This window comes from Stegodyphus dumicola, chromosome 1 (assembly GCF_044657685.1).
Source record: "Stegodyphus dumicola isolate Sdum_Otavi_A_Nest chromosome 1, ASM4465768v1".
Lineage (NCBI taxonomy): Eukaryota > Metazoa > Arthropoda > Arachnida > Araneae > Eresidae > Stegodyphus > Stegodyphus dumicola.
Genome location: NC_140768.1, coordinates 114,295,657 through 114,312,291, shown reverse-complemented (window position 1 = coordinate 114,312,291; position 16,635 = coordinate 114,295,657). Strand labels below are relative to the sequence as shown.

At 33.7% G+C, this 16,635-nt stretch overlaps 1 protein-coding gene across 2 annotated transcripts in view; it reads right to left on the bottom strand.

Moving 5' to 3' along the window:
* The window catches only part of LOC118180815 (protein ECT2-like), a 115,072-nt gene that overhangs the window by 71,805 nt on the left and 26,632 nt on the right, over nt 1-16,635 (bottom strand). For both annotated transcript variants that reach the window (XM_035349872.2, XM_035349873.2), the window contains exons 7-8: nt 11,390-11,491; nt 9,354-9,453 (exon numbers count right to left, since the gene is read on the bottom strand). In XM_035349872.2, coding sequence (XP_035205763.1) covers nt 9,354-9,453; nt 11,390-11,491 — 202 coding nt within the window. The remainder of the gene's footprint in view (nt 1-9,353; nt 9,454-11,389; nt 11,492-16,635) is intronic.

The following is a 16,635-nucleotide window of genomic DNA, read 5'->3' as shown; positions in this document are numbered from 1 at the left end:
CAGTGTTGGATATCGGCGAAAGATACACCAAGCTTTCTTTTGCTCTCTCAAAGTTTTATGACAATCATTGTTCCACCAGGGTTTAGGGAACTTTGTCGAAGACTTCGGAATACAGATTTGAGCAGCTTGTACCATAGTATCAGAGCTCATTTTTACTGCTGTATTAATGTTCACATCGTTGACCATTTCTTCAGTCAGCACAGCACAAGATTCAAAAAGATCCCAATCAGCTTTATCGTAAAATAAGCATGGTTGTCTTGAGATCTTTGATTTTCCTGTAATAGTGACAATGACTGGGAAGTGATCACTATCGTAGAGATTCTTCCCTACACTGAAAGAGCAGAGAGGTAGTAGAGATGGAGAACAAGAAACCAGATCAATTGCACGAAATGTTCTAGTCGACTGATGAAAGTAAGTATATTCTCCATTATTAAGGAGACAAATAGAGTGATCTTCCATTAATTGTTCGATCTGCCGGCCCCTTGAATTAGTGTCCCTACTTCCCCATAATGTACTATGGACATTGAAGTCACCTAAAAGCAGTAAAGATTCTGTGAGCTGCTCTATTATTCTGTCCAACTCTCGCTGATCAATATGCTCATGTGAGGGTAAATAAATGGTGCATACAGAGATTGAAAAGCGTAAATTAATCTGAACCACCACAGCTTGAAGCGAGGTCATCAAAGGGAGAGCAATGTATGGGTGATTTTGGAAGGTGATAAGGCCCACACCACCACAGGCACGATCCCCAGATGGGTTGTCCTTTCTTACTGTGGTATATCTCTGCATCTTACCATATCTGCTTGGTTTTAGCAAGGTCTCCTGAAGTGTATCTGCTTGAATCTTTTACTTGGTTATCTCCTTTTCATATCTGCTTGGTTTTAGCAAGGCAAGGCAGGTTGATGCATGTTTATTAAATCCTTGATGTTATCCAGGTTTTGACGAAAACTCCAGCAATTCCACGAAACAAATATACCCATTATGGATGCTTGTTTTGGCGGTATTGGTATTTTGACTTGCAAAAGGTGTTTCGGAAGGGATAACTCTTCTTCAACGTCCATTTCGTCTGAGTCGTGTAAGCATCCTGAACTCATGTTTTCGATGGAACTTTGACTGGGGGTCCTGGGTTTTTGCTTATTTTTCTCTTTAACACCATCTCTATGTTTATTGTGTTGGACATCCTGTTTTCCTTTGGGCGCAGTCACCGGCTTACTACTTTCAACATAAAGTTTTTTTCCCTGATTTTTCGTTTCTAGGCTCTTCTGTCATTGCTAGTTCTTTTTTTCTGTGCGGTTATTGTGGTTTGCATTCATATTGATCGAAATGATTTTGTTGTGGATGCATTAAGATTTATTAGGTCTTGGCTAATTAGAGAGAACAAGTCTTTTGGCTTCTGCAAATGATATCTTTTGTGTAACTTTAATGTTTTGAATTTGTTTTTCTGTCTGCCATTTCAGACATGATCTTGAAAAAGCTGGATGCTCGCCTTTACAGTTTATACACAAGGGGGCAGCAGAGCAGCTTTCACTAGCATGGCCTACGATGGAACATCGAGTGCACGTGAGGCTACTGTGGCAAGAGGTCTTTCCATATCCAAAGCGCTGACATTAAGAGCAACACATTGGATTCGGTATACATGGCCTGACTAAATAGTTTAGGTATCCAGCTTTGATGTTTTTAGGCAGGTTAGGAGACTTGAAAGTACACTGGTATGCAAAAATTAAGGAGGAATTCGAAAAATTAGCATATCAGCTGAACGAAGAGGCAGAGCGGACAGAAAGACCAATCAGGAGATTAAGTAAGGTGATGTACGGCAGCACATGCGCAGATATGCAGGTAGACGTAATGGGGCAGTGTCTGAGTAGTATAAAGCATGTTGTCGGTGTAAGATCAGTATTTCTGGCAAAGAGATTGCACACCGTATAGCAGTTAAAAATCACACCGAGTTGCTGCCTCAGTGAGAAATGGCGAATGATCAATCTGTTAGACGACATCTGGATGCTTTTACCCGAGGTCGAATCATTGGGAAGTTGGAGGAAGGCTGCAGTGTGACAAGTGTGGCTGCAGAGTTCGGAATTGCTCACAGCATCGTTTCACAACTTTGGAGACAATTTCAAACTACAGGAACAGCTATTCGGGGGTTTAGTAGTGATCGTCCACGAGGAACCACACCCGCAGATGACCGATTGCCTTACAGGCCAGAAGAAACAGGCGGCACACGACAATCGCTAGACACACGACACAGGCGACTGGATGACCAATATCGCGTTTTACAGTGGCCAGAAGACTGCACGGTGGTGGTCTGTTTGCACGACGCCCTGTACGGTGTGTACCTCTAACGCCTGCCCATCGGAGAAGGCGTTCTCTGTGGTGGCGGGAACACCGGAATTGGAGAGACAATGAATGGGGACGAGTACTCTTTACAGGTGAGAGCAAATTCAGTCTGAGTAGCGATTCTCATCGCATACTCATCTGGAGAGAGTGGGGAAGCCGCAATCATCCCTCGAACATCATTGAAAGGGACAGGTATGGAGGTGGCGGTGTTCTCGTTTGGGGAGGCATCATGCTTAGTAGTCGTACAGATCTTCACATCTTCGACGCAGGTTCAGTCAACGGGACCCGTTATTGTAACGAGATTCTTCTTCCATATGTGCGTCTTTTTAGAGAGCGCTAATGGTCCGCAGTTCCTTTTCATGGACGACAATGCACCATGTCATCGCACAGTAGCTGCCGAACAGCTCTTAGAGAGTGAGGATATTGAACGTATGGATTGGCCGGCACGATCTCCGGATCTCAATCCCATCGAGCATGTATGGGATTTTCTAGGCAGACGCTTGGCAGCTCGTACCTTACCACCAGTAACGATTCCGGAGCTTTGATTGGCGCTGCAAGACGAATGGGCATCAATGCCTCGACAACTCATTGACACCCTCATTCTCAGCATGGGCAGACGCTGTGAAACCTGCCTAGCAGTCAGGGTAGATCATATCCCCTATTAAAGACCAGATGTTTCTTGCTGGACACCCATCACAGGGATGTTTCGGCCTTTAGTCGCATTGTGCTTCATGTTACTTTTTCAATAAAGCTTCTTTTTATCCCTCTGATTTCTCTTTTAGTAAGTGTTGCTTACATTACTCATGTCCTTACGTATTGGGGATCTTACGGTATTAAATGTGTTGATTTGGAAAGCTTTTGTACAAAGTTATATTGAAAAAAGCGTCTCGTCCTTAAATTTTGCACACCAGTGTAAGTATGACATGTTTAGTGGGAATGAGTTGACCTTCTTTCCGTATTTTGATCCTACGAGCACCACACACGTTTTGATCTGCCAAATCTAACAAATTTCTCTTCAGTTACTGACAGTAAGTCTATTTCAGAGATTACTCCTCGGAACGAATTTAAAGTGTTATGTGGCTTAACTACAATGTTTGCTTGTCCTAATTTAGTTAATTTCAAAAGACTATTAGACTGCTTTCCAGACACGATTTCTATCAAAAGGTCTCCAGATCGAAGTCTCTTAATAACTTTCAGTTCTCCTACAGAAGACAAAAGATGCTTGTTTATTAGAAAGGGTGACATTTTTTCCATTCTTCAGAACTGGTTATAATTAAGAAACGTGGACCAAGTACATCTGATGCAGTGCTTTCTACGTCGCTTCTTAGTCTTTTAGTCACAGCCGTAATATCAGGTACATTGTTGGAGCAGGATGGTATCATAGCATTCATATTTAAATAGAGAAAGATTCGGGTCCGACCGCCCCACCCACCATGGAGCCCAACAAGGGGACGCAGATTCCTACGCCAGGGATAGCCGGACCTATACGCAATCTGAAGTCCCACAGTCGGCTTTCCCAAAAGCAGGTACTCCCAATAGCTTGTCCCCAAGCCACTGACATAAGGACTAGTGACCAGCTGATTGACACCCGTGAGGACGACAATGTGCCTCCCGTTTAACTGAAGCAGAGGCCAAAGCAGTGTGTTGGGGGCAGGAGGGTCCTGGTAGTTGAGCCCCTCCTTTCCAGTGACACGGGTCTCCCCGCACGGCAAACATTTGGGCAGTTTTCTCGCCACTCGAAGAACTAGGGACAAGGCTGTTCCAGTTTCTTATGACAAGCCCGAACCTCAGAAGAGGAAACCACATGGGAGAAGGAAAACGGGAAAAGTTGCAGTAAAGAGGAGAGGAGGCAGAAAGGAAGAGAGATCTCTGGGGCTCCAGGATTGTGACACCCGATCACCGAGACGGTAATCCCCTGAAGGATCTTCACCTGCTATGCTTTAGCTGGGCACGTTAGAACGGCCTTCACGCCTAGAGTGGCCCTACCAAGAGCTAAGCTCCCAACGTACGAAAAGTTTGAATTGTTCATGTTTCTGGGAATTACATGAGAGTATTGTTAATTCTTAAAAACTTCAGAAGCATCCCTCATTAGAAAAGTAAATGTAAAATTTAAAATTAGGTTGGAAAAAAACTTAGTTTAGCAGAGATGTTGTCAGAGAATTGGGTTTCCAGAAGAGAGAAAAAAAACTGGTTTTTTTAAGTAAAAGAAAGAAGCACCTAAAGAAAAGCTACCTATGTCTTTTGCTCCTAAAGAAGAGGAACCTATGTTTGATAGCCCTCAAAATTAGTTATTGAAAATCTACATCAATCAAGCTAAGGCTGTTTTTCTGCCTAATTTTGAATAATTGACTAATACTGAAACCAAGCTGGTCTGCTGAATTAATCCTTTACGTGATGATATTTTTTTCTCACTAGATAATTTCTATAATCATTGTTGAACTTATTTGCAAAGTTTACTTAAGACTAAAAACTTCATTCTATAATATTCTAATCATATTAAGCAATTCATTGATAATAATGTGCAATATATTTTCCTTGTTTTTGTATACAAAATGGTGGGACTTCAGCAATTCATAACAATATTCCAATAACATTAACTGTGACTACATTAAACTGCATCTACTGTACCAAATTTATACATAAAAAATATACTCAGTATTAGAAGTTGGGGGGAAAAAAAACTTTTATACTTAAATATATATATGTGCTAAAATAATAACTTTTCAGTTGCTGCTCAAAGTCAGTAAAAAAAAAAAAATCAATGATTAAGTATTTATTGCATTTTCGAGATGACAGATGCATTGCATTTGATTAAAATAAAAATAGACTTATTTTAACCAATTCAAGAGTACTTACATGATTTTTTACTTTAAAAATCAACTCATTTTATTCCTTTAAATCAAAAAACTTGGTTAAAACCTTAATTCAGTATTGTATCGTAAAGAAAATACGTCACATGCAAATTTATCAGGAATTATTAGAATATTAACTTGCTGTTTGGAGATTTTAGAACACATATAGCATATTAGCCATAGCATAATTAGTACAGTACAAAGTCCGAAATCCGGACATCCATTATCCAGAATGATCTAAAATCTGGACATCAAAACTAACAACAACGTTTTTTCTCATAAGCTTTGCGCACGCATGTTCGATTACCCCCTCTGCGCATAATAAAACATCTGGAGAATCCCATTTATTAATTTCACTTCGACATGAAATAAAACACCTTGTTATTGAAGAAACAATCATTTTAGCATAAATTTGTACGATCAGTAAGTTGGCTCCGTTGCTGCATATCTGCTTGACACATATCTGTAACCGAAACATTCCACATAGCTACATCATTGATCCGACGCCAACCTGGCGAATCATTATTTATTAAACTTTTCTTTCATCACCACATGTTTATCAAAATATGACAACTTGTGCCAGTTCTCAATAAGGCTTAATCATATGTGGGAATTTATTTATTCAGAACTCTGATAAGCCTTAAGCATGTGCAAGAAATAGACAAGTATAATAAATAACTAAACTAATACAATTCAGGCTTAATTGGCTCTGCACAATAGAAGCAACATAAAATTTAATGGAACAACTTGTCGTTAGTCGCCAAGCTCATAACGAATAGCCAAATATGTATAGCGAAGGACAGCTAAATTTGATGATGATAGCCACTAATTTTAAAGGTTTTCGGATATCGGAAAACAAAGGTGAAATTTTCCATTTAACCCTTTATGACACACCTAAAACTTTCCTTCTGTATATACAGAAAAATTGAATGAAAAAGGATTTATAGGTTACTATAAGTTACTCTGAACCTTCTTTATTTATAGCAGATAGCAGCTCAACACAAACCAGTCAATATATTTTAGCAATGTTTAGTTTTTTAAGACCCTCATTTTTCAATGAAATCTTCGAGCTCACCGATAATCTAGGACAACTAAGCATCTGTATTCTTTGTTTCTCCGCATCTCATCGGTCAGTTCATTGACAGCAATGCTCGTTTCAGCACTCTTTTCAAAGCTCTATTTAATCAGAGTGCCACTTTGGGCACACCCACAGAATTAAAACGACAAGTGCTATCTTCACAAAATTTTACTTGTGTTCTCCTCTAGGCCTAATTAGACTGCCTACCTTTTTTTTTTTTTTTTTTTTTTTTATCATCAAAACTCAGACTTTAAAAGGTAGCGTGCCGGAAAGGGTTAATGGATTTTGTAAAGAAATGTGGAGAAGCGGTAATAAATAGAGATGATATAAAAGAAGTTTTTCATTGTGATGACAATGCTTCTCAATCATCAATCAATTAATGAATGGCGAAATTTATAGTATGGTTCTAGATCCATAAAATACCTCTACCGTTAATGAAGAAAGTGACAGAGAAGTTACTGAAAACGAGAAAATTTCGATTGACAAGTAAGTCGGAATTCTTGAAACAGCAGTTACAAGACTTCAATAATGTAACTTAACAAGAGATTATGTCCGTCTTCAGAATTAAAAAGAAAGTATTATCACAAAAAATGAAGCAACTTAAACAACTTACATTGAAAGAAATGTTTAATAAGGTAAACAAATAAATATTAAGCTTTTTCTTTGTAAATTTTGATACCCTTTAGATCATAAATACTTCATTATTTCATAAATCACGATTTCATATTTTTAATTTTATAATTTCTACATGCCAACTTACTAGATTTAAACTGATGCTCTAATATCCGAAAAAATCCCAAATTCGGAATCATCGAAGTCCTGACAAGTCCAGATTTTGAACTTTTACTGTATATATTAATCAGATTCATTAACTTCAAAAGGATAATTTCAAAGTAAAATTTGCAATAATCTAATTCAAAAAAAAAATTTAGTGAAAATTTTGAGACTTTATAAAAAAGACTTTTTTTAATAAGAAACATGTTGTAAAAACAGTAGCAATAAGCTTAAAATAGTATACTAAATACTTTAATAAATTTGCAAATTTAAATTCATAAAATTATAATACAGTCAAAAGTCTTTAATTCGGACTGGTCGGGACTTCGATTCCTGATTATCGGTTCTTTCGGATTATAGATCATCAATTTAAATCTGGTAAGATGGCATGCAAAAATTATAAAATTAAAAATATGAACTGCAATTTATGAAATAAAGAACAATTATGATCTAAAGAGTATCAAAATTTACAAAAAAAAAGCTTAATATTTATTTGTTTACTTAATGAAACATTTCTTTCAATGCGCGCATGCATAAAGCATACATTACGCATAGTCGAAATTAGAAAATTGCAACCAGAAAACTATTTGATGTGTATTCGTGATATTTATAACGATGAGGAATTTGATTTAAATCATATCAAAGACTGAGTACATCGAGATGAAATACTACATTTAGTAAGGAATTATAAGCCGAATAAAATAAAAACATCTGCCCTGAAGATGAGGATAGTGCTGACAGATCAACTTCCAGTTCATTGCGTGTCACTACGTTATGATGAGAATAATCTACAAGATCAAAAATATACACATTTTTCTTTCTTCCTTTTTCCTATGAAAGTGGAGTTAATAAGCATTTTTCAGTAACTGATGATATTTTAAAATCTAAAGGTCCTATCGCACATCAAAACATTTCAGAAGAATAAGTGTTTAGTACAAATTCTGCTTTGTCACATGATATTAAACTGCCAACCGACATGGATCTTTTCAAGATTACAACATAAAGAAGAAACTCATTTTCAATTACAAATGATGGTTGATAATGGGCGAATTGATGCTAATGGCCAACTGGTTATAGAAAACTAACAACTTATGATTTTCTAAAAAAAGAAGGAAAAAAATCGATGTCTTTTTTCCAAAAGGTAAGCCATTAGATAAATTTTTTTTTAGTTCATCCAACAAATGGTTATTTTATAGAAGCCTAATGATACTATCTAGTATTTATCAACAAAAAGAGTGTATCTTACGATTTCAAAGTCATTGTATATTATTAGGGAAAAGTAAGTGCAAATAATACTTGGTTACATAGCAGTTTAAAATTCAAACTAATGCCAATTATCAAATAAATCTCCTAAATATAGCCAAAAATATTTATAAGATAGCAAATTTGTATGTTAACCAGTGATATATGTCTACATTTGCATATTTGTAGTCATTTGCATATCTAAAAATCAAATGGCTGAGCACATTAAGAAGAAAGTATAAACTCAACAGCAATCAGTATCAAGTAAAACCTACAGACTACAACAAAATAATATTTGAGGCATTTTAATGAACATCAAACTATGAATGATAAAAATAAGAAAAGCACTGATAAGAAAATTATAATGAGGATTCTAAACTCTTTTTTAAAAAAATTTCAAACACCTTTGGCAAAGTGGCAGCAATAGCTGCTATGGAAGATGACTCATTTTACAAAACTCTTGAAAAACATTTTAAAATTATTGAATCAGCACGTCAGTCTAAATGTAATACCAATCAACAGGTTCAAGGGCTGACAGACAAGCTCTGGGTCAGTTGAAATCATCAATTTATAAGAATTTTGAACAAATCAAAGCTGCTAATTTATTTAGAAGCATGTAAGGCAAGTTTGAAAGATGCCGTTTCAAGACCAAATTATGCTAGTATTGTGCCACTATCTGATGTCACAAAGTATAATGACAAGTCCTTGTTTTCTTCCGATTATTGCTTGGTTGTAGACTTTGATCATCAAAATTGATCATCTGATGATGTTAGGAAAATTATTAAACTAAAAATAAATCCATTAGAGGCTAAGCTGGATATATGTAATTTGAAAAATATTAGAAGTAATAAAGTTTTCACTTCAGTGCATTAGCACTTAAATTTTGCGGTACATTAATGCATCAACTGCTCATTCTCTGCCACTTTACAATTCCATTTCCAGTTTGTGGTTTAATTTGAATCAAATTCTTCTGTTTTAATGAATTTTGTATCCATGATTAGAGTGGTAAGACAACTTTATGATTAAAATTGTTAATATGAGAAACAGATAAAAATAACTTGATTGAACTGTACCATTTTTAACTGAAACTTCAATCATATGCTTCTCTTCATCCCCCTGGTATCCTATGAATGCTAATTTGCAGCCAGCAAAAGGTAACAGTTTATATTGCATCTAAAAACAGAAAAATTTACTTTTAGAAAGATATAAAAATACAAGAAAACATTAAAAATTGTTACAAAAAACATACATCTACATAATGAAGCAACATACTTCATTCTACTTAATGAAGCTAGACTTTGCTTGAAATGTTAAGAAATATAAATACTAGAATTCATTACATTTCTTAATTATTATAATGTATTATATCATATACATTATAATAAATATAATTATTATAATGTATTTAAGATTACACAGCAAATGATTATAAAAATTTATGGAATGATTGATGAAAATTTAAAACCTTGTGCAGAATCAGAATAACAATTGCAATTCATTTAAACAAAATATGCAATAAAAAAATCCGATGTGGACATCATACTATGACTTCCTTATATGGCCTATTAAATTATACATAGTTTTTTGCTGCACTTGGTTTAAACTTGCTCATGTTTTGGCAATGTTGTATTTAAGAAATCATTTTGAAAAATAACAAAATCTAACTTTTAATTCAGTCTCAGGACATCTGTTATTGAAGTCCCAGTACATAGTCCCAGTACATCTGTTATTATTGCACATCTGTTATTGTTATCTTATATTTTAATACAGTACATCTGTTATTGAAGTATATGACCTTCGAATTATTCTAACTTAATTAGCCAATTAACTAAATTATTACTTTGAATTATTCTAACTTAATTAGCCGATCCCCAAGTTCAAGCCAAGTTGAAAAGGACATAAAAAATTACCAATTTTCATATTAAATATCTGAATTTTTGTAGTACGAGAGTCAAACTTTTTATTTTTATTTTTTCATAATAAATATAAAACCTTCCCAAACATAAGTAGAAGGAACTGGGACTGTATTAAAAGTTAGATTTTATTTTTCAAAATTATTTCTTAAATACAACATTGCCAAAACATGAGTATTTACATCATTTAAAACACATCTGTTATTGAAATATATGACTACAACCAGCGATCACAAAAATAAGGCTGGGTAAGACCTAAGCTGAGCAAGGGAGTGAGCATATACGATTGTGATATTGCCGATTGCAATAAAAAAGGAGGTGAGCAACTAAATATTAAAGCAGTCTTATATACAAATTTCAACGTTCTACAGCTAATGATTTTTCAGCTTCAAAAGATACATACGTACATAAATACAGTCATCACTAAAAATTCCACATTACAATCTGTTTTGGAATAACGAGTACTTTATTTCATATGCACAGACATCATGTAAAAAAATACTCAAAATGTAATGGATATTTCCACTGAAATCTGATAAAATTTTTTGTGATTACAATACTTCTTTTATCTCATGCAAAAAAAAAAGTATTTGCATCAAAACACAAAGATAAAATAAAAACTACAAAATTAAGCTACTCTACTTTACCTTTTTAATTTTTTTTTTTTTTTTTTTTTTTTTTTTATGTTTACTTGACTTTTATATGCATCTTTATTTATAAGATCAAATTTATCACTGCAGAATTTCAAATTCTATACCATCAGTTAAATAAGAAAATAATATTTCATATTTCTAGCATAATTTTACCAAACTTCATAGTTTTTTTCCCACCATTAAATAATATAACTATTAATAATACCAAATGCCCATTTCAGTCTCTTAAAAATAAATACTGAATTAATAACAAGAAAGTTAACATTCTTATCATATTTAAAGACATCACGTAAAAATGCTATGTTTAGATATATGACATAGCATTCTTCATAGCTAAACAAAACACAAGTGAATCATTGATTTACAAGAAGCTCTGTACTCGTAACCTAATAAAAATCTCCAAGGAGAAACAAGATCCGGATTTTGCTATACATCCCAACCCAAAATCCAGTTCATGAATAAGAGGAGGACGAATAAAGAATGTGTAAAATTTTGTTAATTTTTCAAACATAAAAAATTAATGCATATTTTTTTTTCACTTACCAACTCATCATCTGTTGCATTACAGTTAGCATCTCGTCTTCGAGCCCATGTCTGATAAATCCATTCCGATGTCATGATTGGAACACCAAAACTTGCAGCATACTAAATATGCAGAATATGTTAAATGTGAATCAATGATGGATATGTATACAGGGTTGATACATATTTCTGCACAAGAAAACTAAGTAAAATAACTCTAAATAAAAATAATTCAGAAATGGTGTTTTATAATATTTATTATCTTGTTTAAATTTCAGAATCAAGATTCTTGCAAATAAAAAAAAAATTAAAGGCAAAGACATTTTAAAACATGGCAAAGGAAAATAAAATTTTAATTATTTTTCCAAAAAACCAACTATGACAAATTTGTCAAAATTTGCACATGTGCTTTAAATTTTACTAGAAGTTATAATCTGACAGAAAAATTGTCTCAACAGTCAACCAGAATCACTGATCCTTTATTTTATTTGAATTACTTTTTTTTTTATTATTTCTTCACAAATGAATGCCCCCTTTTACTATTGCTAGATCATTCCTCATACTCCTTTCCAAAACTCGAAAAATACATATATATATATATATAGTTATTTAAATTTATATGATTTTTAATATGTTTTATAAATTAAACTCTAAAAAGTATCAGAATTGTTGATAAATATCAAAACTCTAATAAAAGCAATTTTTATATTCATAAGCAAACTAAATACTTAACAGCTAAATGAAAGGCTGGCTGCATTCCCCTCCCTGAAACTATGAAATCCCCCCTTGGTTGAGAACCCTCGCTCTACATTGCTTCTATTACATCTAGTGCTGAAGCTGATTAACCTATTAACTGCCATGCACCCAGTTTGGGAATTTGCCTTAGGAGCAGAAATTTGGTAACTTTAATTAGGTTGGTAATTTATGATTACTTTTTTAACATTGCTGTTTACCTTTCTCAAGCTTTTGCATAAGTTGTTGAATAGTAGTTGTTAAACGAGCGAGTTGGAGAGTATTATTTGTGAGAAGTGCAATTTTTGCGAATTTCAAAGATTTCAACATTTTTAAAATGCGATATGTCATATCATTATGTACATCATTTCCGATTCCTGTGTACTTTGTGTTCTCAAATGGTTTTAGAATATACTTACTATCGATTAACCTATTAACTGCCATGCACCCAGTTCGGGGATTTGCCTTAGGAGCAGAAATTTGGTAACTTTAATTAGGTTGGTAATTAATGATTACTTTTTTTTAACATTGTTGTTTACCTTTCTCAAGCTTTTGCATAAGTTGTTGAATAGTAGTTGTTAAATGAGCGAGTTGGAGAGTATTATTTGTGAGAAGTGCAATTTTTGCGAATTTCAAAGATTTCAACATTTTCAAAATGCGATATGTCATATCACTATGTACATCATTTCCAATTCCTGTGTACTTAGTGTTCTCAAATGGTTTTAGAATATACTTACTATCTATTTATTGTATTGTCAATGTGAATTTTATTTTCCGGCGAGGGCTACTTGAATGTTGATCGATCCCCCATTTGGGGCTCGTAGCAGATTCCATCTATATTTCAATTTTTAGTCTCTTTATAATCTAGACACCCAGAAATAAATGTAAATTGAGAGAAAAAAATGTGGCAGTGAATAGGTTAACTCTCTACATAAATAAGTGGAGCTTTATAAAATTCAAACTGACTTTGAAGCTCACATTTTCATTTCATTAGGGCGAAGCATGGCTGTAAAGCTAATGTCAAAGCTCAAGAAACTTTTTTTTTCATTGTAAAGATAATACTTTGTTGATAACACCTAGTTGCAAGATAGCATGAAAAAGCAATCAGAGATTCTGAAACTTTTGCACCAGGATAGCCAATTGTTTCTCATTGTTTACAACATCAACTTGTAATGGCTTTGTTATATGCCACATGGTTTAAATTCTAAATTCATCCAAAATGCTAATTCCCACACCAAATAGCAGTCACAGATAAGAGATGGAAATGTCAAAGGTGAAAAATTAAGGACCTTTGCAATTTTCAATTGAAATTAGAAACTTAGACCAAAAGTCAAAAAAAAAAAAAAAACTTGAGGACTTTTGAGGACTAGTCGAAGAAGACAAGCTTTCATAAGACTTCATATGAAGACCTGGCTCATAGTCAAGTTACACATGGAAAAAAACAATAAAAACATTATGCAGTACACCCATCCATCAGGAACTAAACCACAGGTAAACTATAATAAATCCATTGTTGTATTTATTGAGCCACTAACTGCCTGACCTTACAAGGAATATTTATTCATATTTATACATAATAAGGTGTTAAAAAGCAACAATTTTATTCATTCATTAACAGGAAACAAAAATAAAAGGATCTACCAGTATTCAACGATATTAACTCAGCCACTGGTAGACAAATAACTTTTATAGAAACTACAGTACGAATAAAAGTGAATGTATCACTGCATATGTAAACATGCACACATAACATTACATGATAAATAGGGGAAAACAATTTATTGTACTATACTTCGCGACAAGCTAACCCGAAAACACATACAAGGCTAGAATGGCCTTTTCCCAGCTTTTCACCCTGTTCTTCAAGTTATCTATGCGCCGTACACTGCCCACGGATATTCAATTCCTCCAATTCGCTACACAATTGGCGACTTCTTGCCAAATCCAGCGTATTTAAATAACAATCTTTTTATGCAGTGAACCTGCATTTGAAATTCATAGTTCACTGTAGTGTAAAATGTAGGACATGTTATTCATTGTCTTAATTTATATAAAATATTTCACTATTATCTAAATGTGAGGTATATGAATTTGATGGCATTTAAAACCGGAAACATTACTTAAAATTTGGAAAGGAAGAGCTAACAATGTATTGCTTGCAGTTTGGGTCAAATATTTTTCCCAAGACCATTCGCTTAGTTAAAAATAAAATATATAAATTTTGAAAATATGGTATTGTTTTCTCTTAAATTTTAAGAGTTTACGCAGCTTGTTGCTACCAAAACAGTGAACGAGGAGAAAATTTTCGATTTTTATTTTAAAGATGTTAATTTGATTTTAATTTGCAATTGTTTAAAAAACTCTGACAATATTTTATAGCAGACTTTTAAAAATTATATCCTGTATTAATTGTCTCCAAAGACGCATACATTTCCCAGTCAGGCCCAGATAATCACCCTCCTACAGTATGTTTTATCCTATCTTTCTGATTATTGTTTAAAATCAAAAATAAAATGAATAAAAAGACTGGAAACCGAGATCTTCAGATTGCAGTCTAATGACTAAAGAGTTTACCATTAAAAATTTCAAGGTATTAGAAAAATATTAAAACTTTAAAATTGTGAAACAAACAAAAATTAAGAAACAAATGATCTTATGCCAACTAATTAATCGTATACCATTTAATTCCACTAATCATTTATAATTATAATATTAGAAACGTCTTATTAGTTACAAGAACTAAAAAAGTATAAAAAACTGAAAGGTTCAGTGCATTTACTGCTTTTAAGACATCTACCATATTAAACGACAGTTTGCTTGCATTTTAAAAACAAATTAGTTTTTATGCTTTGAAGAATGAAACGTCTATGCACGATGTGGCATGAAAGGAGAGTCTTTTGCTTCGCGAAGGAAAATACATTGCTTCCCCTTCTCAATTTATAAAAAGCAGACCGATTCAGCTGTCCGAGAATCAGCGAATTATATTTTGTCATGTAGGACTGTATAAGCTAAGTAAAAACAATACATTTCCTTCGAGGTATAAAAACAGCAAGCATATCATATGGAAAAATCTGGCTATTCTTTTCCTTAGATGGAATCATCTGCAAATCAAGTGTATTAATGATAGAGTTGCTTAAGACGTGAAACACTTGTAGTATGCAGAGAGTTCGTTTGTAATGACTTAAGCTCTGAACTGCATAGGAGTCCTTCAGTATGTTATATAAAAGAAGTCCTTTACCCTTATAAAATCCCCAGGAAGCCATCTCTTCCTTTAGAAAGAAACCCATGTTCCTTCTACCATAGTTAACTTAATTGATCAAAACTTCCGTATTGGATAGGTTAAGCGATTTGAATATAGTGAAGCAAACAAGAGCTATTCGACTAAGGGGGGAGATGCATTCGTGGAGGACTTTCTAAAGGAAACAAGCTCATATTCACGTTACGCATGGGAAAATGACCAAAACCGATCATGAATACAGCCCATTAACTTGGGTTTAAGTGATGTCAAACTACCAGTATTTAGAGATTTAACCCCTCGGCTACTGGTGGGACACTTTCATATGATATTTTCTAAGGGATTTGTTAGCTCATATTTATGATGTTATTTATAACTGTTTATAGTTCTGCCTTTTTTAAAATTTTATATTTGGCCTTAAAAACAGCCCTTGTATTTTTAATTTGTGGCCCAGAAAAGGGCCCTTTTTTTTTAACTAAGGTATTCAGTCCCGCTAAGCTTATAGCAAGTAACAATATCGTTATCGTATTTATTAGGAAAATGCTCCCATAATATGACAAAAGCATTCATTACGATAATCTTGGCGGTACCGTTTTTTTCAGGTTTTCCAGCTTCATGAGGTTGGAAATTATACACATATGTCGAAGATGAAACAGATACCATAGCAACTGCTTGTTTCTCCTCCCAGTCAATGAATTAATGAATGCTTTTATTCCTTTTCTTGTCAAGAGTGGGGTGAGGCCCAGGTTGCTGGAATTTACAGTTTTGCCAATAATGCCAAAAGAAAAGGGGATTTCCTCCTGCTGGTCATTGAATAATTGACCAGCAGGAAAACATCCCCCCGTAATCTATCGTTTCACACATTTTTTCCTTCTGTTCTCTTTGTTCAACAGATTTCATATTTCACAGAGTAATTTTTACAATATTACTTCTTGAATGGCAGAACTATATTCTACTGCGGACACATACACTTTCTACTATATCCAGTGTTCTCAACTTAGGTTGACCTGAAGTATAGTTGTTTCTCCCCCCTAAAATCAAATAAAACAAGTAGAACATTGTTAGGTACACACATTTATGCAAAGGTGTTATTCTCCATATATAATTTATTACCCATCTTGAATACCCTTGGATAATATTAAAAAAATACGACACATAAGAAATTATCAATGAATGGACAAAACTGAAAAGCAAGTTTTATCATTAGAGTTCATAATATTACATTTTAAATTACAGGACACTGAAATGCATATATAGAGTAAAATATTTTTTTTAAAAAAACAGATGAGCACACTGTTAA